General features: G+C 32.8%; 2 protein-coding genes across 4 annotated transcripts in view; both read left to right on the top strand.

The window, feature by feature from the left end:
• Positions 1-18,552, top strand: part of LOC134274737 (multiple PDZ domain protein-like) — a 71,598-nt gene extending 53,046 nt beyond the window's left edge. Inside the window, 16 exon segments of the mRNA XM_062756972.1 lie at positions 4,892-5,088; positions 5,390-5,484; positions 6,115-6,181; positions 7,368-7,448; positions 7,599-7,697; positions 8,027-8,101; positions 8,230-8,377; positions 8,584-8,744; positions 8,941-9,024; positions 9,656-9,880; positions 10,244-10,360; positions 10,613-10,760; positions 15,015-15,193; positions 15,479-15,590; positions 16,637-16,763; positions 17,008-18,552. Of these exon segments, the coding sequence (XP_062612956.1) occupies positions 4,892-5,088; positions 5,390-5,484; positions 6,115-6,181; positions 7,368-7,448; positions 7,599-7,697; positions 8,027-8,101; positions 8,230-8,377; positions 8,584-8,744; positions 8,941-9,024; positions 9,656-9,880; positions 10,244-10,360; positions 10,613-10,760; positions 15,015-15,193; positions 15,479-15,590; positions 16,637-16,763; positions 17,008-17,284 (2,192 nt within the window). The 3' untranslated portion in view covers positions 17,285-18,552.
• Positions 74-27,911, top strand: LOC134274735 (uncharacterized). 3 transcript variants are annotated; one of them, XM_062756968.1, is made up of 5 exons: positions 22,117-22,297; positions 23,036-23,119; positions 25,507-25,614; positions 26,285-26,334; positions 26,545-27,911. In XM_062756968.1, exons 1-5 carry the CDS (start codon positions 22,276-22,278, stop codon positions 27,448-27,450), a joined length of 1,170 nt encoding a protein of 389 aa, XP_062612952.1. In that variant the 5' UTR covers positions 22,117-22,275; the 3' UTR covers positions 27,451-27,911. The 3 variants fall into 3 exon arrangements, with proteins under 3 accessions (XP_062612954.1, XP_062612952.1, XP_062612953.1); XM_062756970.1 differs by lacking the exons at positions 22,117-22,297; positions 23,036-23,119 and adding an exon at positions 74-86; XM_062756969.1 differs by lacking the exon at positions 23,036-23,119.

Genomic DNA, 27,911 nt, shown 5'->3' with positions numbered 1-27,911 from the left:
CTAGAACCTTTAAAGCAAGATGGCAGTAAAAAATTAGTAAGCAGAAGCATGTGTGGGATTAAAAAGATTTTCAGATAAACTGAAATGTAATGCTGAAAAATATGTCATAAAAATGTCGGGAACATTATGACTGCGGCAATCTACAGAATCTGATTTTTGTTGTGTTTTTCTTAATATTTTTAATTAAAAAAGTATTTTATAAATGACAATTTTAGGTAAAAGTCAAAATAGATACGGGTATATATACGTTTCTAAAATACTTTTGATAATATTGAAGCTTTTATAGCAATTTTGACATTACTTTTGGATCAACCCTCATATAAATACATTTCATTTGATTAATAAATGCCAGGGTTGAAATTTAATCAAACGGAAGAGAAATGTGGAAAATCTGAATCAAAAAGTTAACGAAAAAGTTGCTAATTATTTTAAAAGTGCATTTTATTTGATTACAGAGCATGAGAATCGTACATGAGAATCATAAAGCTCATTCTTTTGTAGGAAAAGGTAGGATTAGTCATGTTTGAAAATAGGAGAAAGTGTGGGAATGTTAGCCACAAGAAAAAAAAAACTGCAGAGTTTGAATCATTGAAATTGAAACTTTCAGCTTTGCCGTAATCCTGAAATGTTTTCTCCTTGGTGGGCAATTCAATTTTATCATTTATTGTGTTAGGTCCAATGGGTGACAATATTCTCTTGGCAGACATACTTAAAAATCAATTCTCAAGTAGAGCAAATGTTGTTGGAGGGATTTCTAAGATCTGTTAAGTTAATCTTCTCAGCTTTTTGGGGAATATGTTAGAAAATTGTTCTCACTTTAGTCATAAATCTTGTGTGAAAGAGGAAAAAAAAATTAATTATTAAAATTGTACATTATCAACCATCTATTGTATGTGTAATATGTGTATACATGATTGCTGTATAAGCAGATTGTTAATTACTTACGGCTTGCGAGTATTAATTTTGTTGTAATATTGACATGCATGGCATGACTTTGTCAGTTTACGGGGAGATTAGATGGTATGTTTGCATGTATGGTGAGGCTTATGTCTTGTTGATGGGGAGTCAAGGTATCAAGTCAAAGTCATACGGTGTGTATAGATGACACCTTAGTGTCAATTCTCATAAGATACACCTGAAACCAAAAAAAAGGAATATATCTGAATCAAATGCTCCATACAGTATGTAAAATTGACTAAGATTGACAATATTTATGTGAGGACTATTTAAAAGAGTACAAATTGTATGCAATAAAACACTTTAATTAAAAAAGGTGGGCCTTCAGAAATAACGATACATACAATAAAACACGTTTAACTGGTGATTAATTCTTGCTTCAAATACAGAAGTACATGTATTTTCCACTGTACATGTATTTTTCATTCCACATAGTTTTAAAAAAGTATTTTGAACAAAACAAATATACCAAATTACATTTAAAACAAATTAAAATTGCCTGCTCCTGGAAATTTGCCACAAGCTTGTTTTACTGTAATCAGACAATTACAAGAAATATGTTGCATTCCTCAAAACAAACATTTTATTCTATAAGTATTATAGAAGTAATTTAACTATCTCTCTGGACTAAGATTGACAATATTTATGTGAGGACTATTTAAGTGTATATCTTTGCCTATTCCATTGCTCAGTCTTCTGAAATAAATGTCCTTTCTTTCATTTCCGGTCTAAGAAAGGCCCTGTCAGTCGAGGCGCTGCCGATGGAGGCGTTGTCAATAGTGGTAGGACTTGATGACTGCGTCTTCAGCAAACAGGGAAATTTTTATTAGATTTCTTTACAGTAGATTGTAAGCCTCATTTTCTGGGTTTTTGTTTTCTCTGAAAAAATGTCCAGTAAAATAAAGAGATGGTTTTAAGGGCTTACAGCTCTCTGGAAGCTATTTCATAAAGTGAAAATGGACATGCAAAGGACATTTCCATGGTCTTCTACAAATATGGCCTGTCAGAAAACTTAAATTTGCTCCTGTCTCTCTCACCATGTATAATAGGTTCCAGTTAAAGCTAACATTTTAGACATTTTGGACTTTTACTGCATGATTTCTTATGAAATGCTGTTTTAAAATATGATGATAAGATTTTTATCAGGTTTATGCTTTTCTCTTTTTTTTTTCATGTTGTCTGACTATAATCATGATAACATTTATTCTTTATAAGTGGATGATAATGATGTCATGATTATATCTCATTGACAAATAGGATTTCCCATAGCTTTATTGACTTCATTCAGTGTGATATCCTAAAAATAAAATGTTGTCATGATTTGATGCCATTGACAAAACTGCTTTTTTTTCATTCAATGTGACCATCAAAAAGTATCATTTTGATACATTAAAAATGTTTCTTTTTAACATACCATTGTCCAAAACATCATAGATAAAATGTTAACATACTCACAAAACATAAACAGATAAACATATTCATCATTACAGAAATCTAATGAGCTTTTGAATGTTAATGGGTGTAAAGGAACATAAGGCAATGAACTATTTATCTTGAACAAATTGTTTTGTGTTTTTGTGTTTGTGGCTATTTCATGCAAGTGAAAGCGCATATTTAACAAGCCATTAGGTACACAGGTGCAACGATCTATTATCCTCCCAGCATTTCTGGAAGGTCACCCCTTCTCAGAACTGTAGGTTGTATAATACTGTGTGACGGGAGATGTAGAAGGATTTCAACAAGCCCCATTATCTTCTATAGCCTCCCCGTGATGGATCCTCCATTCACATGCTATACTTTTTTATTCTTTTCTCTGCCACCTTCGACCTCCAACAGAACTAGGCATCTCAGCCTTCCCAAAACCACCACACTGTCTTCATGGTGCTAATGTTTGAAGAGGAAGCATGGTGTTCACAAGGTTTATGATTATGTTTTAAAAAAAATCTCTTTCATGACTGGTGTCAGGTGTCTTAATGGATATTGATATGTGTCTGTGAATGACCTTTTTGCACTAGATGGAATGCATCCTTCAGATAAATTATGTGTCTTCATATCTGATGGTTCTTTGATTTATTCTGATAAAAAGAAGAGAGAAGTTATTTATAAATGTGATTTATATGTGGTCTGGATTCTTAAAAGTCAAATTAAAAAGAAAATCCTCTGTAAAAAAGAAGTGTTTGAATGTTCTGAATGTTCTGGGTTGGGTAAATGGGTGATGCTCATCTGTATAGTGAATGAGTTGTACTTGAGTTTAATAATTTCTAATGTATTAGCAGATTTCCTAGCAGCATTAGGAATGACTATAATCTGCTAACTCTGCTACAGCATTTAAAGGTAGATAAAAGTATTCCATCAGGGTAGTAAACCATTTTATTGATATCTAGAATATTTGCTCTCTAAACTGCAGTGAACTGTGTATAATTAGGAATCATATGAAGTAAAATGTGAAGGAAAGGCTCTGCAATTGAGATCCTTGACCTGGCAATTAACTGCAAATACACAGATTCCCTGAAAATCTTTTCTGCTGTGTCAATTTCTTTGTAGAACATTATAAGACTGGCATAATGGTCCATCAACTCGATTCACATCAGGACTGGAATGGGAATCCCAAACTGTTTGTTTTTATTACTAATTGTTTTTACATTCCCTCCAATGAGAGAGTCTTTACAGAAAAGAACTAAATAACAGAAATTTGAGGAAAGAAAATTCCTTGTATCATCATTATCCCAGCTATCAATAGACCAGTGGGGTTCATTAGATTTTCCAGTCGGGATTTCACGGATAAAATTGATCCCATTTATTCTAGCCATGTACAGGTCTTCTCATCCCAGCATCAGATTCTTTTATCTTGCACAACTACAAATTTTCGGGAAGGTTTTTTTGATTTTTAATATCAATCCCCCTATTTACAAACATTTCAGGAGGCAAAACATTCCTCCAAATTTTCCAGGTGCCTTGTTTATTGGCTACCCCCTGTTTTTTGGCTCCAGCTGTTTTCAATAGCAAATAAATAGAGGGTGATGATAGGGATTTGCCTCTAGCATCAGAGAAGTTTGGCTTCCAGTGTAAAAGAGCTGTGGTTGTAAATTATATCCTGTTTTGCTTCTGGAGCCTGATCTGTTAAGTTGTAATGACCTTCATTAGAGCACTGCATTTTACATCATCATGCATACTCCCTGGACCAATGATTGTTTTGACAACTGACGGTCTCCAGTTTACACAGATTCTAATGATCAGTAGGTTGTAAACAAGGGTAAAAGAAGGGGTTTGTTTATTGTTGCATGTGGCTTTATACATAAACTTAATACAAAGAAGTATGCTAGGGGGAAAAGAGACACACTGCTTATGTTAGATTAATGAATCAGCTGTTGGTTGATACAATATTGTAAATGAATATAGTAATATAATGGGATATTATTAGGGGGAAAGACAAAATTCTGATGTAAGTTTTGAAGTTTGTCTACTAATTAAATTGAAATTAAGGGCATGGTCAGATCAACATCATCATGTATATGATTAATCTTGAGAAAATCTATATGCTTTGATGCATGATATTATTTTGCATTGACAATTCGATCAGTACAAAAGTAAGTTCACTTTTGAAAGATGAAGGACAATTTGCTCTTAAAACAGAATATTCTGCATAACTATGACAAATCTCTTAAGTAAAATGAAAAAGACCCCCCCCCCCTCAAGATTGATTATTGCACTAGAAGTACAATTTCCTCATAGATGGAGCATTTCATTGAGTATTGCAATGTCATAAGGATTCCTCTTAAAAAGAATCATTTCACTAGGAGTTACAATGTTGTATTGTAACATGAGGTCCCTTTTAAGGTCATTCATCAGGGTTTCATTATTAAGCACGCAATCTTTCACAAGATTTTGCTTGTAATATCTTTGGCTTTTATAATTACAAGGTAATTTTTTACAGAGAAAATACAACGACAGTATGGGGATCTGAATGGGGAACTCCATCTGGTGGATTTGAACCGCGGCAATGGCAGCCTGGGAATCAATTTAGCGGGCAACAAGGACCGCAACACCATGAGTGTGTTTGTTGCAGGGGTGCAACCTGAGAGTGTTGCTGGTAAAGATGGCAGGATTCAAGTTGGGGATGAACTGCTTGAAGTAAGATATTTAACTATAGTGAAGAGCAGTGGAGAAAGTGATTTATTTACAGCTATAAAGATTCAGCAGTTTAAATTCTTCTGAATTCATTATGCCTTGGGTTAGCGTTTAATGGATGGTAAATGATGTTTCTTTTTTTCTTGACATTTTATTTTACCTATATGAATTTAGTCTTTTAACCTCTCCACCAACAAATTTGTCTACATAGTTTTTATCTTGAAATAGTTTAAAGAGCTGACAAACAAATTGGTTTCTTGTAATAAAACTGAAATTAAGTGATTTTTACTTTATTTTTTAACAGGTAAATGGTCAAGTTCTATATGGCCGCAGTCATCTTAATGCCTCTGCCATTATTAAAAGCATATCCACAAACATTATCAAATTCGTCTTACTCAGGTATGTATATTTAACAAAGGCAAAACTCTCTTACAAGTAATTTTGGTCAAAATGAGTATATATATCAGAAAAAAGTTTTCAATTAAATTGATTTTAATGTTAAATCGTTATATAATGTTAATTTAATAAAAAGTATTATAAATAAAATCTAGATATAATCTTTAAAGTTTTAAAAGTAAGAATTAAAAATTGTATTTTGTTTAATGAGCATGGAAACAACCATATGCTAATTAAGTCTCCCTGAGCTCTGAGGTCAAGGTCACATTTTCTCCCACATGTAATTGAAGTTTCCTTCTGTAATTATTTAGGATGTTGGTACATAATAATTTAAGACTTTTTTGATATTTATTTGGATGAATTTGTTGTTTTCCACATTGCTTTGAAATTTCGTGTACTTGAGTCTTAAATCACTAACAGAGTGCATATGTCTTGCATTGAGCATTGAACCCCGTATTCCTTTGTTTATACGTTCTTAGGTAATCGGAAACATTATGTGGGCTCCTTTCTTCCCCTTGATTACATTTCCAGCTGATACTTCAGTAAATATTCCATAGAAATAAGAATGCAATGTCATCTTGGTATTGTCTGCTTTTCAATCAAATGTTCAGCGTAAGTTTTGTACTTTTGTAGGAGAAGCGACAATTTGGACCATATGGCAGTCAAACCTGTAAAGATGACAGCAGCAGTTTCCCATGAGGTAAAATTTACAGCAGAAAATGCAGACTGACAACAAATCACAGCAGTCAGCCTACATCCTAGAAGTCATTATGTCAGAAAATGAGACACTGTAGTCTTGCTATTTTTGGCCAATGAAATGAGGGGAAGACAATTTGGTTATTCATTCTCTGGTGACTAATTAAAGGTTTTTATGGGTAACTCAGCCACCATATATGAGGGCATCTTGCATTTTTAAATAAAAATTTTTAAATAATACACATGATGAGAGACATATACATATCAGAAAAATTGCAGTTAATCAAATTTCTAGGGAATGGAATCATGACTAAGTCATGCAAAAGATTTTCATAGTATCATTAATATAATTAGAAAAATCAGTTGATGCAAGATGTCAGACTGCAAAAGAACTTTAATGTTATCTATTTAACATAACATATACTGGAAAACTATGATTTAAATGAATACTTCCCGGGGACATAAACAGATGTTGCATAAATTAATAAGAATTAAAGAGTTACAAATTGACACAGCATATAATGGTGAGTGAACGTGACTTCCCATCATTTTTATTCCTTAGAAATTCAGTTTTAGAATTGCATACTCTGTATAAAACAAAATTATTCAAGGGTTGAATAACAAAATGTGTAGGACAACAGAAAATCAGAGACAAAATGAAGTTCAGGACATTTTACAAAAGGGCAGATACAAAAGAATTTGATTGTGGTAAAAGAATATGGTAAACAGTAATCCACTAAGTGGGTATTGCTGGAAAATATTCCTCAACTTAAAATATGTTTCAGTCATTTTGTTCCTCAGAATTCTTCACAAAAATATTAAATATTAAAAAGTTTTCTGGCATTTAATTCTTATATCTTTCATTCCACACACATAGATTGCCACCTTTTGTAGCCATCTTCCTGAGTAAAACAAAAGTCAGAAATATTGTTTACTTTCATATACACATGTACTGTAGAAATACTTTTATCCACGTGGTATTAATTTACGCTATGTACACGGTCACAAATTTTCCGCGGAAATTAGTCCCATCGAACTTAATTCAAATATAAAAGGCATATAAGGAAAATCTTAAGATATCCGCATAATTTTCTACCACCGGATTAAACTGAAATTTCCTTGGAATCATCCTTTTTTGTATTTTTTGATAAATTTAATTACCGGTAAAAATATGTTTTGTATTTGTACAGGATGTTTCTAACACAGAAGAACAAGAGAAGAGTAACAGTGTTAATTCCTTAGAGTTCGTAGTCGATGTTGTATTAGAAAAGGTGGGTAAAATTTCTCAATCTGTCAATTTCTTCTAGTTGTTTTGTGTTGTAATACACATTATTTACAAATTGGCACTAAACTATGTTTTGATGTTTTAAAGCTTCTTTATTTACGAATCGTCACTTGGTTAGTTACTGGATTTTGTACAGGGTGCATCAGGCCTGGGGTTTGCTATTGTGGAAGACATGAAAGACAATCAGCCAGGGATCTACATCCGCAGTATCACCCCGGGGGGCGTAGCCGCTCAGGTAACCAGACTAAATTAATAACTCCAGTGGCCATCGCTGCTGAGCTTACTAAACAAAATTAATTAATGAGTCAAAGGAGACCACTGCTTTAGACATTAAACAGAATAACCCCAGGATTGTTAGTGTTAAGTAAATGGACAAAATAAAAGGGAGGGGGAAGGATGCTGCACAGGTAACTGAACCAAATAGTCAGTGCAGTGTTGTATGGTTAATTTACCACATGTAAGGATGGAAAAAGTGGGGGGGGGGGAAATCATGGATTCTTTTTGTATTTAAAAAAAATCATAACTGAATTACTTTAAGTAAATGAATTTGTCTGTTTTGTGTAGGATGGAAGGCTTAGTGTTGGGGACCAAATCCTGGAAGTTGGTGACAAACCTTTGACAGGAGTTCATTATGATAAGGTAAGTAATGTTTGACAGAAAAGTCATGTTTTATTTCAAAATGAGGATTTCAATATTAAACGAAATTGTAGATTTTCCAGTTTAGAGTCAATGCATTTGTTTACTGATGTGCTCTTTATGAATTTCAGGCAATAGAAATTTTAAGAAACATGCAAGGAACAATCAAACTCAAAGTTCGAAAAAATACTACAGATAGAAAGTTGTCACATTCGACAGCCAATCATCTGGATCCTGATACAGGCACCAAAAATGTCTTTCAATTTCAATCTGCTCCAGGTAAGAAAATTTATACTTTAAGTTTTTTTCTGTAATATCCAGAAAGTTAATATTACAAGTACATATATGTTGTTTTGGGGTTTTTTTTGTCTCTGCCTACATGTTGCTCAATCTTGGCCACATAAAAAGGTAGAAATACAGATGCCTTGTAAAAAAGTAAAAACTAAAATTTTCAAGTACCTCAATTGCTTGAATACATTTTTCAGGGGAATCTTCCACGGACCCGAACCCTTCAGAAGCTGGGGAGGAGGAGTCCACCGACCCCAAAACTTGTCCAATCATTCCAGGTCGCGAGACCACCATCGAGATCGAAAAGGGACGTACAGGTCTGGGACTTAGCATCGTAGGAGGGGCCGATACCCTGCTTGTAAGTTTTCTCTCTGTTGTTCTAACATCCAAGGAACATTTTTCTTTATTGATAAAAACTATGGCTGACATATCAGTTGATCATTTTCGAAATTTTCTTCGGTGTTAAATATGCTCTTTTAGCATTTAGTACAGCATAACAAAATGTCTTCAGATATGAGATGAAACTTTCAACTCTAAATTAAAAATTTTGACAGGGTGCAATTATTGTCCATGAGGTTTATGAAGAAGGTGCTGCTGCCAGAGATGGCAGACTGTGGGCAGGGGACCAGGTCTTAGAGGTGAGTGACCTACTTATCTATCTCTGTACAAGAGACCCACATTGTGTAGCACATTTTAAATTCCTGTTAGTGTAAAATCACATTGTTTTCAAGTGTGAAAGGGCGAAAATAACAATTTTTTTTCTGTACAAGATTTTTAAATTAAATGTTTTAAATTCCTTAAAAATCACATATTTTGGTGGGGTCATTTGATTTTGTAAAATAATGGTTTGTATGAATGTTGGATAGTAATGCATATGAAGTTTAAAATTTTGTGGTGGTCGTAAATTCATGGGTCTCTCAGTGCCTTGAAATCAACAAAAATTAAACCCCACAAAAATTAGTGATTTCACAGTATTATGTAATTTTAATATTTTTTAAATGAAATTACATCCATTGCTTTAATAAAATTTGATCAAAGAAGTCATATTATGGCCAGGGAAATTTTAATAGTCCAATTTTTTTTCCTGTAAATTTAAATGTTACAAATGATGTTATGTAACTAAAAAGTAGGAAGAAAGCTGGAGCCAAATAATTTGATATGTGAAGTAAATGAAAGAAATCTTATGTTATATTTTTATCACAACTAATAGTTCAATAAAGAAGAACCTTTAGGCTACACTGGTATTTTTAATTTTTTTCTTGTACTCAGGTAAATCATGAGGATCTGAAGGATGCCACCCACGATTATGCAATTCAGGTTTTACGTCAGACGCCATCAACCGTTCAGATCAAGGTATTCCGTGACGATGCTCAGGTGAAGGAGGAGGATATTTACGACATTTTTACCGTAGAACTGACGAAAAAGCCTGGACGAGGACTCGGGCTAAGCATTGTGGGAAAGAGAAATGACGTAGGAGTTTACATATCAGACATTGTAAGTTCAAATGATTGAGAGCGAATCAATACTTTTTAAAACTGAAAACACAATTGTGAGGGAATAAAGTTATTATGAAGTTTTTCTTTTGGAATCAAAGAATGGAATTTTAATTGAAAGTGATAAATTTGGGTAATAAATGAACTAGAATCTCCTTTTCTTGAATTGATCCCATAGATTATGATTTTGAATTTAATATATGATTTACAATACTTTCACAATTAAAAGAGTTGATGTCAAATATACCTGCAGGTGAAATAACTTACACTAAATGTAAATTAAAAAGTGGAAATTAGAAAGAAATGAACATTTCATTGCACACACTTTCTGCATCCTCAGACCATCCGTTGATAAATATTTCAGGTTAGGGGTGGTACAGCTGAATCAGATGGGAGGCTGATGCAGGGGGATCAAATTCTGGCCGTCAACAAAGAAGACATGAGGAACGCCACACAAGAATATGCAGCAGCTGTACTCAAAGTAGGTCAACAGCAAGATACAGTACATGTTTATTAATTTGAGCCTTACTTGTTGAATTCTTACTTTAATCAATCTTTTAGATTGAAAACTTTATCACTGTTTAAAAAATTGCAGTTTTATTAGAATTTTTTTAATGCATGCTTTTACTGTATGATTTTCAGCAGCCTTTGTATATAAAAGCTAAAAATATATTTTTTGGAAGCTTTTGAAGTCAAATTTAATGAATAATGGATTACTTTAATTATTACACAGACTTTGATGGGCAAGGTTTCATTAACAGTCGGGAGATTAAAGGCAGGTTCCAGAGCATCATCGAGGAAAAACTCCAATCCCAGTAGTGCACTGAAAAAGTCAGAATCCAGTGTCAGCAATAAATCAAAGGGAGGCAAACACTCCAAAGGTAATACAAAAGTGATAGAGTTCTCTCCCTTATTTCACTTGTTCAGTATGATGTAAGTAGAGAGTAAGAGATAGGCCTAGAGTTCACGAAAAAGATATAGAATTCATTTTACAGTTTTATAATCATCTGTGTAATTCGCTATATCCGTAATTCGTTATAACCGTATCACGAATTCGTAAAACCTTATAAAGCGAATTCGCAATATACATGTTTTCCTTCAAATATTACTACCAAATATGTTAGGGAAGCAAATATTGCAAAACATACCTTTGATAACTAAGGTTTTATTGTGAATTGAATTATATATACAATATTCCATGAAAAAATCAAGTCAGTTCAATTTATCAAATTTTGAGATCTTTGAAAGTTCGTTATAAAAGATGTAAATTTCATTATATGTAACTTCAACCGCTGCCGTAAATTCGATATATCAGAGTTCGTTATAACCGTAAAATTTTACAAGGAATTGTTAAGAATTTTGCCAGGGACTCAGAAAAACTTCGTTATATCCATGAATTCGCTATATCCGTGTTCGTACTAAACGAGTTTTACTGTATTTATAAATATCCATGTAATTTTAAACAATTGTTTGATGAAATTTTACCACAGCACCATTTTGACCTTTTTTTAAACTCACTTTGTTTCTCAAGTACTTTTTCATCTTTTTATGACCTTTTTTTTTTAATAATCACAAATTTAAAAATGAACCTGCTTAAAAACTGTTTTAAATATTATATTGATCCTGCATTACTCCATGCACTTCTGCTTTTAAATTTGCAATAGAAATAAAAATAAATGGAAAAATTGATTCACAGAAATTAAGCTCTGTAGACATTGGAGAGAAAAAAAAGGTTTTAAGCAAAAAACAACTTGAACTTTCAGTTTTACAACTTTTCCTGGATCTTTTAAATTTTTTTTAGATGTCTCAAGTGTCCACTTTTTGTGTGATATATAGCACTAAATTAACCAAGACTTGCTTTTTTCATATTACGCTTTTGTCTTTGTTCACACCTAGTACCCCATAGCCATTTTCCCATCCTTTAAAATAAATAGCTTTATTTATCAGAAATGACCAAAATAATTTTAATAATAAATTTTGTCTGTGGCTTCCAACATAAGACGTTCAAGGAAAATCCACAAGAGTTTACAAAAATAATTTAACCCTTTTCTGAATCAGTATATTTCATTTGGGTTGTGTTATTTTTGCAATGTTGTTAAACATATATGACCTTTATTTTTTTGCTGTGTTGGTTACCAGCATTTCCTAAATTATATAGACCAGTTGATTTTGACCTCTACGTACTCAGACAGCTGATTTTGACCTGTATATCTATGTATATTTTCCTTGTCCAGTCCATTTATTGACCAATGTTTTCTGTTTTCATTCCTACAGGTCTCCCTTCCTCTAAAAGCTACTAAGTACTGGGTTATCTTTGGTCATCAGAAATAAAGTAGCTCTGATATTTTATAAAATCGTCTTCTTAGATTGATTTTAAAAGATTACTCCTTTTGAATATAGTTCTTGTGAAGAAATCAATAGGAAGGTCTTGGGTTTGCTCTTTCATGAATTTGTATATTTATAATAACTACGGATAAAAAAAATATCAAGCAATATTTAAAGATTGTGATTTATAATTATATAGAAAAAAGGTATGACTTCATGCAATGATTGACACTGTAATCAATTTATAGTTATGATGTAATGTAAACTCTTTATTGATTTTCTCTTCATATTATAAATGATAATTAATTGGTGATGGGGATATAGTTTGTAGCTCACCTGTGCTGAACAGCTCAAGAGGGCTTTTCTGATCAGCCATTGTCCAGTGTTCTTCCATCCATCTGTAAACTTTTTTAATTTAAACATCCAGAGAGCCACTGGGCCAATTTTAATCAAAGATTGCATAAACCTACCTGTAAGGTCATTAAATTCCTCTACCGAGGATATGATGGTGCCACAGTAGGAGAATCAAAGTTTTACAATAAAATATACAAGAAATCTTAAAGTTTTTGTTTCAAGAACCACTGGACCACAAAGGATGAAACTTTTATAAAAGCTTCCTGAGGTAGTGTTTAATGTAAATTGTTCAAATCATTGTCCCATGGGTTAAAGCGGGGCCACCATTGAGAATCATAATTTTACACTGAAGTATTAAAGAAAAAAAATCAAGAACCATTTGCCAAGAAAAAGTGAAAGCTTTTTAGAATGATTTCCGAGATGTGTAGATTATAAATTCATAGGAAAAGGATTAAAATAAACTTTTTTCTCAATAATAACACAGCCTTGAAAAGGCAATTTTATAAGGGAGCATCAACATCTGGCTAACATGTAAGAGGGAAAAGGGGGGCACAAAAGTTTTTAAAAATTTTACAAAGGAATAGATACATGAGGAAAATCTGATAAAGAAAATCAGGTTCTAAATGATTCAGGTGAGTGTTGTGGACCACGGGCCTCTTGTGCAGAATCCTACATCAGTGTATACACATAATCAGACAAACAGATACAGCATAAAGTGAATAAATATATTTATGACAAACTGCTTTTTTAAGGACAGATTGATATGTTCAAGGATATGTTTAAAGAATGTGTTCACTTTTCTATTCTTATAAGCCTATTTTCTACCTGGAAACAAAGACATTCAATGTATAAAACAAATATCGTTTTCCATCATATGTACATTGTGGTTGTGAACCTATTTTTGTCCTGTTTATTTTGTTACCCAAATTATGAATAAATTGTTACAGACTATGATGAATCGTGAATAAATTATAAATGCAACTCTTTAGTTATGAGGTATTTTTGATTCTCTATTGAGAACTAAAGTAAAGTGAAATTAGTATTCCTGGCCTCTTTACAAATCAAATTTGTTGCCTACTTTTAAAACAAGAGGTTGAAAAAAAAATTTAACAATGGTTGAATTAAGTGATAGATTTTCCTTTGAAAGAGTCAGTGAAAAAGAGTATACAGAAATTTTACTGGTATAGTGTATAAATTTGGAAAGATTAATTCCTAAGATGACCAGAAAGACCTCCAGTTATAACCCAGGATTTAGTGGCCGTGGATTTTTATCTTGTGTAAGTTTGACCTTAACTCATGCAAACTTGGTATGCATGACTTAGTATGCATGATCTGCCCTGCTGTGCCTCAAGTCTGCATGAGCTGTATCTAAGACTGACTGTTTAACGATTACAAACTTATATATCTGTCCCCTTCTGTCTCACACATGTATTCTTGAGCCCATGACAATAACCCATCATATTTCCCCCAATAAACGTTCAATATACACATGCACATACCGGTACATACATAAACCAATTGCAATATATATATCGATACAAAAACATTCTGATACATTGTATTATTACCTTTGCATATACATTATTACTTGATATTCATACACTGTGATAAGATCAACTCTTCCTTAACCCCAAATTTCCTCTTATTTTATATCTTTATTATTTTCCCTCTGTATTTTATTGCAGTGTATTCTTATTTTTCCAGCAGGTTGTCATTTTCTCCAGTTATTGTAATGGACTTGATTTTTTTTTTTTTTTTGTCTGCATGGCATTGTTTACTTGTTGTCTGCATATTTTTTTTTTAAACACTTTAATTTATACCCAAAAGAGAAAGTAAAATACCAACACTTTAATTGCAAGCTTCTTAGGTCGCAGTGACACAACTTAAGTTTATTAAGAAATGCAAGAGTGCAGGTGTACCAAAGAAAGAGGATTGTGGTTGTGCATGTAGATAGTTATTGTCAAACGTTTACATCAATGTTAACAGTATAGTCTTTATCAAGTATTTAACATCGCAATGAATTTAAATTAAATGTAACAAATTGGAATAATTGATTATAAATTTATAAAGGTAAAAGTTTAGAAATTTTAATAACTGCTATTCATGTTTGGTAAAAGGTTAATTATGTAGTGAGGTATTTGTATATATATAAACCAAAAATAGAACAACTAAATAATTATGGTTTTATCCACCGGTATTTAATATCATGTACATAAATTTAAGTCTTTCATAAATCGAAATTTTTTTGTCTTTTTTTTTTTTATGTTTAAATATTGAATGGCATTGAAACATACAATTCTTTTTTTAATTTGAAAATCTATTATGAGTACACCTAATTCTTTCTCAATATTGACCATTTATTACATCAATAGAATAATAATTATTTTCAGGAATACTTCTACTGAATTACTTGAAATATCTTTTACCATTGACAATGGTTGGTCTCTTTTACACAGGTCACAGTGAGGATACAACTCACATCCGTGTGGTAGAACTGGAGCATGACATCACAGGATCCCTGGGACTGAGTATATATATAACGGGGGGCATAGGTAGTTTTATCGGGGATTTTATATCTGTCATCATTGCCAATATGTCACCTGCTGGACCAGCAGCAAAGTCAGGAAAACTCAAGGTACCAAACATAACATCGTGTACTGTCTGGGGTGTATATTTATAAGGTTATATCTCGTATTCTTCCCTGAAGATCTTATAAAAGCTAGATGCTTATTAGGCTTTGCTTTTTTCAATTAGATAGCAGAAGGTAGAACTATTGGGAAAACACATATAAAATTGAGTGATTTTGTATCTCTATAACAAGGTTCCCTCAGGTGTCTTGTAGTATGTTTCAAAAGTTGAAATATTTAGCTTATGAAATCTTGCAGAGAAAATTTTGTATAACAATACCTTGTATGTATAGATTGGAGACAAGATCCTGAGCATTAACGACGTACAGCTGGATGGCATGTCTCATGATGAGGTGGTCCAGTTACTGAAGAAACCTGGAACCATAAAACTAGCAGTCTCGCAAGGTAAGGAAACCAGTAAACCCCCTGTATCATAAGGTAAGGGAACCAGTAAATGTTTAACTAGCAGTCTTGCAAGGTAAGGAAACAGTAAACCCCCTGTATCACAAGGTAAGGGAACCAACCATAAACTAGCAGTCTTATAAGGTAAGGGAACCAGTAAACTAGCACTTATAAGGTAAGGGAACCAGTAAACTATCAGAAGAGATAGCTTACTTTTATAAGGGAACCAGTAAACTAGCAGTCTCACAAGGTGAGGGATACCAGTAAGTCCCCATTATATCATAATTAAGAGACATAAACTCTGCATCATAATGCAAAGGAACCAGTTATTGGCAGTTGGGAGGGGGGTTAGTAATGTTCCTGCAAAAATAAAATTCTAATTCTGCTGATTCAAGGTATGTATAATCCATTCAATCTACAGTGCCCCTGATAAACTGATACATGTACTCACTGTGCAATCAACTTTCAGTGTCACCAACTAGGAGAACAGTCAAATTTGCCATTTCACATGGTAAGGTTTTGATGTAAATAAGGTTCAGATAAAATCAAATTCAAGACCATGACCCATCCTTAGCACTCAAAACCCTATATTATGAAGATATGTAAAAAATCCCTGAACTTTCAAAACCATTAAAAGACATGACACACCCTGTTCATTACTATCTCTGAAACACATGTCAAAACCATGATGCAATAATGATGCAACTTTAATCATCAAAACCACAGCAACAAATAGAAACACTATGCAGAGCACAGGCACACCCTGAACTTCAAGCATTGAAATGACTTGTCAGGCCATGTTGCACACTGAACTATCAAACTGCACGGCATATGCTTTAAAAGTACACATACACAACCAATACCATGAATGACACTCAAAAGTACACCCCCCTCCCAAAAAAAAAAAAAATTGGAGCAATTCAAATCAGGTAAAGTATTAAAACTATCTCTATCGTGGTTATTCAAGAATAAAAATCATATCTTTGCAGCAGTACAGTTTTTGATTTACAAGTCTGTTGTACAGTAAATTTGTAATTTGATGATTTCAGGAGAGGACACGAGAGTAAGTGTCAGTGGTCGTACGTCGCGGCAGGTCAGTACTGACATGTCACAGGAGTATGCTGAACTTATGGCGCAGGACAACGTGTTCCAAGAAGCCATGGCTCCTGATGAAGGGTACGTTTCAAAAACTTATCTATGGATCCCGGCGTTTATATATGTAATTGTCTTTATGGACCATTTAAGTTTTTAAATAAATTAAGACATAAAAAGGTTATCTGTGTTTTTAAGATTTTTATAAAAAATTAAAAAGGTTAAAGTTTGTCAAAAATAACCATGCATAATTATTGGTTTTGTATAATTCTATATTCATTATATGACAATTATTCAGTCGTGATATTGTATGTTATAATTATTACAGACCCCCACCTCAGTGTAAGACCCTCCATCTGAACAAAGGACCTGACGGCCTGGGGTTCTCCATCGTAGGAGGACACGGCAGTCCTCACGGGGATCTTCCAATCTACGTCAAAAATGTCTTCGCTAAGGGAGCTGCTGCGGACGAGGGCAGTCTGAAGCGAGGGGACCAGATTATCTCAGTGAACGGACAGAGTCTTGAGGGCTGCACGCATGACGAAGCTGTGTCCATCCTCAAAAACGCCAGAGGTGCTGTTACAATGACTGTGTTGACTTCATAGAATAAACACTCCAAAGAGTGACAAAGGAAATTCTGGAGTTCAAAACTGGAGACTTTTTTATGCAAGAAACTAGGAGTAGTAGAACTAAAGATTATTTTATCTTATATTTGTATACATGGTCAATTAAGAAACATGTAATTTTAGGAATTTTCTAGCTCTCCATTTTGATGTCAGTGATTGCATGTTTTTCTCTTTTTTTTTAAGTCAGCAGTGTTATTTATTATAACCTTAATTTTTATTCTATTGTGTAAGAATTATGTTGATATGTATTACATGTACTTAGATTTTATATTATACCAATTTCAGAATGTACACATTTTGAAGTGTTTAATATATTCATTACCAATTTTTGTTTGCCTTTTAGCTAGCTCTATCATCTGATATCACATTGTGCTATATAATCTACATTTATAAACAAGACTGTGTTAATTCATGTTTTCTGTATATTTAGGCACATTGTTTTGGAGCAAGTAATTCTCACCAAAACAAGTGCACATAATTTTGTATTATATTTTATTAAAAATGCAATGAAGAATAATTTGTTGTTAATTTTATTGAAGGAGGTGGCATTCTAATTGAATGCTACTACATGTATAGTACTGAAATATGTTTTAATTATGGTTCCACTTTTGTTAACAACACTTGGTTCTCTACAATGATGTTTATTTGGAGAAATTAGAAAGAGACAATATATTACAAACTGGAATGTATACACATGATATGCAGAGCATATGTTTATGAGGTTTTGAATATAGTTTTCAATTTATCAAATTTGTTTTGAAATGAATTTTAAGAAGGCATATATTAAAACATCATAAATAGAGAAAACAGAGAAGATTTGAGAATTGAATTTTTATTTTACACCCTTTACATGTAATATCACATTGGTAGCTTGGCATGGAATAGATAAAGGTATTTTTTTTAATACTTAACTTTTTTTAATTCATGTAAATCATGATCAAAGAATTTACTCAATTTCATGAATGCTACATCATATTAAATTAGTAAATTTAGTGTTGTTGCCAAATAATTTGTGCAACCTGTAAAACAAATTTCTAGGTCACATTTTTGGACAATTTTGTTGATGCACATTATTGACTTTAATGGTTTGATTTATGAATGTTTTAATTACTGTTGCTTAATCAAGGCATCTTCCATCAAACCAAAATGGAGTCAAGAGTGCTAAATTTGTCACATAACAATCACTTATCATTTTGTTAAAACATTTGTTATTTCTTTGGTCCAGAAATAAAATACCTGTACAAATAGACAGTGTTATTTTTTTTGTTTTTGCTTCAACTGCTGCAAGAATTTGCCGTTGCCCAATAGTTCATTTGTTATTGATGTAATCACTCTGTCTATATAGCTGTCTGTATGTCACATAAATTATTTACTTATGACATATTTAGTTAATTAAACTGCAGAAAAAGAGATACATGTATTTAGTTGAAGGAATGTCTCAAGAGTGGAAGAGACTGGTTTGTATAGTACTTGAATTTACCAAATTTTAAGGTGCATCTTGATTGGAACTTATCAAATTATTTTAGCTCATCTGAACCAAATGCTTAAGTAAGCTCTTGAGATTGAAAGGTGTCTAGGGTCCATCTGGAACCTTTCCACTGGGAGGAAGGACTACTAGGTCAATTCAAACCAAACATGTCTCAAAGCGTCCTTGGGTGAAGAAGATTCATAAAGAGCCCCTCTTTTACAGAAAATAAAAAATGAATAAAATTTTAAAGGGCGTATCTTTTGAAAACCTTTTTTTTTTTTTTTGAGAACCACTGGACCAGATCTACAAAAAAAGAAGAAACTTCTGTGAAAGGTTCCTGGCATGTAGAATAGAGTTTTTTCATATCAACCTCAGGTAGGATGGGGTCACAATGGGTGATCAAAGGTTTACATGGAAATGTGTAAGAACAATCCTTTTGAAGAACAGCAGGACTATGATAATCATTCTTTTGCAAACCCCTAGAGGTAGTGCTGAATTATTTTGTTAAAATCACTGCGCAGAGGATAAGGTTTGATCAAAATATGGAATCAAATTTGACATGGGATTTTTAAGCAAAGGATTGTTTGTAAATGTTCAGAACTCATTAGAACCTGTTCTTTCCACTTTTGTCAGGAATAGAAAGTACATACACTACCAGGTAAATGGAAATATCTGCCGCAAATAAAATCAAGATGTGTTTGGTAAACACTGATGTCCCCGTAATGTCAAAGGATGAAAAGTATTGTTACCCAAAAGAGGGCTTGTCTAAATGAATTTACCTGTGAAATATGAAAGCACTCACCATTCAAATGCTGTGGCCAAGGTTAAATTTTTATTTTTAAAAATGTGGGTCAAACTCAAAGTTCAAGATCAAAGACTCAAATTAATGGTATACAGAAGAAACAAAAAGGTTAAATATTCAAGCCCAAGTACCAACAGTTCAAAAGTAATGGCCAAGGATAGAGTTTTTCAAAAGTAGGTCAAAAAGTCAACAGGTAAAAAATTTTATCCAACCAAACGAATATATCTGTGAAATACGGAGGCTTTTGTTCTAACTGTTCAAAAGTTCTGAGGTTAAAGTTTTATTTTAAGTGAGTCAAACTTAAAGGTAAACACTATTTATATCCAGGGAAATGTCTTGTCATAATGAATACACATGTGAAGTATGTAAGCTCTAGCACCAACTGCTCTAAAGATAGGTCAATTTTAAAGTGTGGTAAATTCTATGAAAAAAAGGTCAAACTTCAAGTCAAGAGGTCAAATGTGGCGGTATACAAAGAAAGGCCTTGTCACAAGGAATACTCATGTAAAATATGAAAGTCGTATCAGCTCCAACCCATCAAAAGTTATGTGCAAAGTTAGCCTTTTGTGGAAAAACAGAAAAAACAAATTGACGGACAGGGCAAAAACTAAAAAAAAATTCTCTCTCTCAGAAAGAGGGAGTTGGATGGGGTGGGATAGCAACCACTTGTTTTTAAACATTTTTAACATTAAAAATATTACCAGACACTAGAAACAAAAATATTTTTTCATCTGTGTTAAATGAGCTAAAGAGGCTTCACGACCTCTTGAATTAAGGTCCTACCCTACACCAAATTTACCCATAGAAAACCCACTAGTTAAAAGCCCCCGCCTTTAATTAATGTTGCGACATCTCATTTACGAATTCAAAGTAAAACTTTTTCCACAGTGGACTAGAACTAGTGGAAATGACATACATCTATAAATTCTATAATTATGATTTCTTGAGATTAGAGGTGGGAGTATTTCTCCTGTTCCCTTGTCCAGAAATACCCGATGTTAGTATTTTTTTTAGTTTGCCTAAAAATATCCAGTAACTTGGTGCAGGTCAGCCCATTTGGTAATTAATTTTCTTGTTAAATAAAGCCTTAAAAAATCAAAAGGCAAAAATAAAAAACGGGATTTGAACAAACTCAACAATTCATTTCGGAGGCGGGAGATAACTCTAGTTACATTCTATTAAAAATAGAGGGGGAGGGGGTTGACGAGAAAAGCGAGGATGCAGATGACGGGAGGTGGAACAACCGGCCTTTTAATGAAATTTCTTTTCTAAATCAAAAGAAAAGAATATAATTGGAGATAACAGTTTGGACTTTTAATCAACTAGAAATAATGACAATTCAAATTAAGCTTAAGCTTATTTAAGGTATTGTTTATTATTATATTTCTGTACATGTGAAAATGTTTCCTATATAAAGTTCAGAAGGTAAAATGACTATTTTTCATAGTCTGAAAATTTCCACGCATAGAAAGCTATACCCCGGAGGTATAGCATAGGTTTTGCTATCCACCCTCGGAAGATTTTCATGCAATTTTTGCCGCCAATTTTGATTTTCAGCGATAAATCAATAGACTCAGAAATTATAATATACATCAGTATAATAAAACACTTATCTACTGTTTGTCATGTGATGGGGATGGGATACATGTAGCTCTTTTATCAAACCCTTGACAGGAACTATTCCCCTCGGGCAAGCCCTCGGGGAATAGTTCCTGTCGTGGGTTTGATAAAAGAGCTATATCCCACTCACAACCAGTGGATAAGTGTATAATAAAGAAATATATACAAAGATTTTGAGAAATCGTGTAAACAGTTTTCTTGATCGTTCAATTTTGAAAAATTAAGGTATTTCTGCCCTTGTGTGATGTCGTGGGTTTTTGCAAAATATCCAGTAGAAATATATATTTTGAAAGAGTGCTTTTTAACAGATGTAATGAAAACTATTGTTTAGTAAAAAAAAAAATTAAATGAAAATTTCCTTTAATCAATTATTCAATCTTCTAAAAATTTTCCTAAGGGCAGTAACTCCACATCATGTATTTTCATTCAGGAAATTATTTAACTTCTAAAGTAGAATGTTTTACCTGATATTCATAATTCAAGCACACTAAGAAAGTACTTGACAATTATTTTGGAACTCTTACCTTAAACAGTTAAACAATCGAATTTCCAAATTGTATTAAACGAATTTCTAAATTGTTCAAACAATTTTATTCATCGTACAAACGAATCTCTAGATCAAACAAATTTTTAAATTGTCTCTGATCGTCTAAATCGTATTTGAACGAATTTCTAAATCGTTCAAACGATTTCAGAAATCGTACTGTAAAGTTGTAAACGAATATCTAAATTAATCAAACGAATTTCTGATATCAGACAAACACATTTCCGAGTCATTCAATTTTATTTATTTTTCCTGCAAAATTGAAATGACACTAGTTCAGCTTTTAGACTAGGTTTCCGCATCTCACACTAAGAGGGTGACCTCGGCTATGGTTGATTTCCTAATTTTACACACACTTTTACTCTAAAACCAAAATGAAAACGGACGATGTTTCCGGATACAGTTGGTCAGGCGTTAGGCCTAGGTTATTGATCAAAATTCGATGGACACTGGCCAGTTTCACATAAATCATGTGAACATTTCTATGGATTTTTGTTTAGGATATTGAATGAGTAACCATTTGGTGTTGGCGAAACATGGCATATGATAAATTGAAAGGTCTGTATACAACAGTTTCATGAGGAATGTGAAATTTTGCAATGATGATTCGTACGTGTGTTTTTAACGTTTCTCAAACACGACTAAGTGTTTTCTTACATGCATAAAGGGAGTAAAATACATGTCCTGCATAATGTTGAAATGAAATATATTATTTAAATTAATGAAAGTACTCTGGTGATAAAGGCCTACCTAAGGGAGATGGAAAGGGCGAGGTATATCAAGGTATCCCGCCCACCCCCAGGGACAAATCCAGGTTTGTGCTGATAGTCAGGGACTCGGGGAGCGTAAAATGCAAAAAATGGTATATTATTTTCGTTTAAGGTAGTAAAACTGTGCTCTCTGAGGCTAAGAGAAGATACCTTTAGAAAAAATACACTATGCAAAGAATTGAAATATAACAGAGAACACTAGGACCTATATGAAAGTAAAATGTGTGTTTTGGGTTCCTTTATTTAGTAGAGACTATGGGGAAATAACAGAAAAACCAAGAGATAGAGTCATTAAAGGCGGGGAAATTCCCCAGCCTCCACTGTCTGTCTTGGGGACAACCCGGTTGTTGTGACAATTCAGTTATCTCCCTGTATATTGCAATTGTAAACCCATTTTGCCAAAAATTTAAGTTCATAAACTTTCTGGAATAACGTTAAGGACCTAGCTTCCTTTTAATCCAATCAACAAATGTTAAGTATTTTATTAATTGATTCACTTAATCAGTAAAAATTTCTGTTTTTACAGTCATAAAATTTGAATTAGACAGACAAAGATGGAGAGTTAAAAAACATCTGAATAGGGCAGAAATTTGGATCATCCAGTCAAAAAGTGGGTTATGTTTCAAAGTAAACTAGATAATAAATCTTCACCTGCTGTATACATACAATCCATATGCATGTAAATACATATTATATCCAGATATCTTTGATATCTATGATATCTAGCCCATGAAAGCTCAAAATCTTATTTCCAATGTTGTCCTTTGCTGTGTGTTGGATGTTGGCATGAGGGCTTCATTTCTGTGGGATGAAACTGTCATGGGGTACTCAGATAAAAACAACATATCCAAGCTGGATCCCCTTTACCCTCTCACATATACAACCTTTGCCACCAATCACATGGATTGAACTTGGATTGCAGCAGTGAAAAGCGAGTGCGCTAACCAGATCAGATGAAGTAAAAATTATAAGCATACAGTGTGAAAAAGACCCAGGCTGGCAGGGTTCTTTGGCTCGCTCCCTCTATCTCTTTTTTAGATGAAATTATAATTAATCCAATTGTATTTTTTAGTTGCTACATTGTTTAAATCAAGTTCTAACATTAAAATTTCTCAGTTTGCATATATAATTTTCAAATAAGACAATGAAAATTAACTTGTATTGTATCATGACACATATATAGTACATGTAAATACAATATGTGTATCATGAGACCTAGCGATCAATATGATTGATGTATCACTGTATTGTTACACCTCTAACTAAAACTGCCTTTGAATATTATTATTTCTCTCTTTTTGCTCACTCTCACTCACTTCTGATTGTAATTTGTATTAAGGAAAACTTCTGAAAACTATATAATTTAAGGTTATTAAGTAGGTAGAATCCACAAAGTATTTTTGGTCTTAGTTGTAAGCTCTCTTTTAATAGTGGCCCCAGGTCATCCAGCTCTCCAATGAAAATCCCCTTCATGAGGTCACTGAAGGGTAAATAGAAGACAGGATTGAGATTTAAATTAACAGTAAACCCTTAGGAGTTATGCAGCATCGAGCATAAATATATACATTAAAGCTGAAAGATAAAGGATTGAGGTTTTCTGATCACTCATTGTCTATTATCCATCCATTCAAGTTTTCTGTGGACCTACTGTAAAAGCACAAATATTCGTGGGGGATTACATTTAGTTTATGTCATTGTTAACAATTATAAGCAAAATTAAATCCCACACGAAATTTTATTTGACTATATATTGAATAAGGTTACTTTCAAAACAAGGAAATTAAATGCCAATGCCAAGGAAACTATTTTTGATGACAAGTTAACGAAATTTTATCCCCACGAAAATTTGTGCTTCTACAGTATTTTAGATTTACTTTTTAAATCTAAAAAGAACGTAGAATTAATTTGCAAAGTTTGTTGTGTGATTTCTTCTTAAATTTTGAACAGCTTAATTAGCAGCTAGAACTCAGTAAGGCCAAGCTTAAAAAATTCTTTGTTTGCAGTTGCTGACCTATAATTTTTTGAGGGGTAGGTAACTAGGCATTCTTTTTTTAAATTCAGTTTTTGGATGTTTGTTAGATAACAAATAAGGCCAAGCTTAAAATATTCTTTGTTTGCAGTTGCCAACCTATAATTTTTAGACAGGGTAGGTAGGTTGGCATTCTTTTTTTCTTTTTTTTTGGAAAAAAAATTGTTTTCAGATTTTTGTTAGATAACATAAAATAAAGTTTTTCATTGGCCTACTATACATGAATAAGCTCCACTCTTGGTGTAAAATACTGATTGATAAAGACAAAAATTGACAATGAAACACTTTCAATATCCTGAAAAATTTGAAAAGAGGATAATATTACAAAATGGCTAAAAAAAAAGTTTGGGTCGGGTGCATTTTCAGTGGGTCGGTAGGCAACTGCAAACAATTAATATTTTACTTTAGGCCTAATAGAGCTTTTCATAAGCCTACTAACCAAGAATAATCTTCACTGTTATATAAACCACAGATTGATAAAAACAAAAACAAAAATTAAACAGTTTTAATATCCCAAAATTATTTTTAAAAAATATATAAATAACAATATGGCTTTAAAAAAGTTTGGGTCGGGTGAATTTTTAGTGGGTGGGTATAAGCAACTACAAACAAATAAATTTTTATTTTAGGCCAAACAGTTTGCTAAAATCAGGATCAATTCCTACATAACACATGTATACAAAAATTTTTTTTTTCTCCGTATCTGCAAAACCATGTCAGTTACATTGATATTGAAGCATCTCCATGGTGTTTTGATTCAGAGACCTCTTTTGGTTTACCGGTTATAATGGGGACATATTAAAATGGAATCACAATTTTTCAAAGGAATTTAGAAATCTTTTCAAAATCTTCTCAAGAACAACATGGTAAAAGTAACTCAGTAAAGTGTTGTGACTCTTAGGTCTATTTTTGTTGAAATTTTATTCTTTCGAATAAGATACTAATAAATTTTTATTTTTTATTGACAGAAAACTATGAGAGAGCTCAACGAGTATACAGATATTTCTTCAGTGAAGAGAGAAATATCTATCCATTTTACATTCCTGCATTTATCTATATTTTCTTACTTCTCTTGCGTAAGTATGAAGAGTACATATTATACATGTATGCTAATTGTATTTTGTTTAAGTGACATACATGAACATAGACAAAAGATAAAAGAATAGCATAGCATTGGCTTGGAAAATTTGGATATATACAAACAAAACAGTTTTGAACTTTATATTTCTTATCATTCCTATAATTCAGGAAGAAATATCTTGAGCATTAAAGAATTTGATATATTTTTATGGTTACACACAACTTTGCTAGCCAAGGATCAGATTCGTTTACCCTCATCTTAGGGGAGATGAGGGTAAACGAATTGGACACTGGCTAGCAAAGATGGGTTTCATAGTCATTATTGGAACCATGCATAGTCTACTGTAAAATCACTTATTTTCGAGGGGTCTAATTTTTCGTGGTTTAGAGAAAAAATATGGATTCAAGGGGATTTAATTTTGAAATGAAGAATTGTTTTAAAAATAGTTATGTGACATTTTATATTTCATGGTGGACATAAATTCGTGGGTCTCTTCATACCTTGAAAAGAACAAAAATTAACACCCCCACCCCACCCACCCCACGAAAATCAGTGATTTCACAGTATTAATGCTACTGCATTTTTTGCCCCAAAAAAAAAAAAAAAGAAAGAAGGAAAAATATTGTAATCTGAAAAAAGTTAATCAACTGAACTTGACATTTCAGATGCATTATGGGATAACATTCCAGATTACTGGAATAGCGTGTATACACAGGTCAGTGTTTATAAACGATTCTCACTTCCGCGCATACTGTGTTTCTTCTTGATTATTCATGTAGTGTACATAAATATTCCTTGATTGAAAATTTGCTTCAAACACATATTGCTTTAATTTTTGCCAAGGTGCATGAAAATTTTTGAAAACTAAATTAGTTTTACTTTACAAAGGATTTCATTAGCTGAGGTTTAATGTACAATTTTTCAGCCTACCTTTCCCGAGGTTCCACCTCCCATGTTAGAATACTCAAGTGCTCAATATCCTAACGAAATCACGGTTGTGACAGCTTATTTTAACCTTGGAGATTTTCAGAAGGGTCCAATAAATATTTTTACACAAGACATGTACAAGCAGTGGATGTCTGCATATTCTAAGCTCAACAACAGCGTCATTGCATTCACTGATTCTGAGGACATAGCCAGACTTTTCAGACAGGAAAGGACTAAACATTTTGCAGAGATGTTAACCCAAGTCCATGTTGTCAAACGAGATGACTTTTGGGCATTTAAACTCGCTCCTAGAATCAAAGATATATACTCAGAGCCAGATTATCCCAAATTTCCACCAAATACTGTGAACGAATATTACTCTTGTGCAATGCATATAAAGTATGAACTTCTAGAAATTGTGATTAAGAAAAAGCTCCATAGGACTAGATATTTATCATGGGTCGATATAGGTTACTTTCGGGAGAAAATGAATAAGATTTACAAACTTGAGCCCCCAGATAATTTGAAGGAGGGCCATATTGCATATACCCAGATTCATCCATTTTATGAGTACATGCAGCCAGAGGATATAATAAAGAACAATGCTGTGTGGATAGCTGGAGGTTTTATCTTAGGAAAACCAGAATACCTCATGATCATGATTGAAGATTATCGGAAAGCTGTGGAGGACTTGATTTCTAAACGTTTGATGGACACTGATCAACAAGTCCTGTATATTCTGTATTCTCAGTACTCCGATGTCAAACCCAGGGTACCAGTTCAAACAATTTACCACCTGTGTAGGTGTAACTGGTTCTTCCTTGGAGAGCTCTGTCGTGATACATATGATCGACAATTTAGACCATTTTTTCCTTTGTTGAACTTTTTATCTTACTTAGTGTAAACTTTGCCTATTTTATAAAGTTTGCGTCCAGACGGTCCTCAATAACTATGGTGCATTTCGAAGATTTGACTCTCTTTAGTTTAACTCCTATGTTTTAATATAAAAGATAAATAATTTTATCAACAAATATTGAGTCCTTTTTAAAAAAAAAACAATTTTCAGAATGTACAGTGAAACTTGTCTAATCTGGATGTTCTGTAATCCAAAATCTTGTCTAAAATTATATTTAAGCTTTTAAGTCCCTTGCAGAAATTTCAGCTGTTTTAAATGTTGTCAAATCCATAAAGTCTTACCCAGCCAGTTTCTTTGGAACCCGTGGTGTCCAGAATAGACAAGTTTTACTGTACATGTATTGCTATACTGTAGATCACTTAATTTTTGTGACACCTTATTTTCACGAGATAGTCATTGACTCTTTATTACCAAGACAAAATTTTCACGAATTGTGGTCAATGCTCTAT

Source organism: Saccostrea cucullata, unplaced genomic scaffold, assembly GCF_032062105.1.
Source record: "Saccostrea cucullata isolate Sc308-1 unplaced genomic scaffold, CSIRO_AGI_Scuc_v1 ctg823, whole genome shotgun sequence".
Taxonomy (NCBI): domain Eukaryota; kingdom Metazoa; phylum Mollusca; class Bivalvia; order Ostreida; family Ostreidae; genus Saccostrea; species Saccostrea cuccullata.
This window is presented reverse-complemented; position numbering and strand designations above follow the sequence as displayed.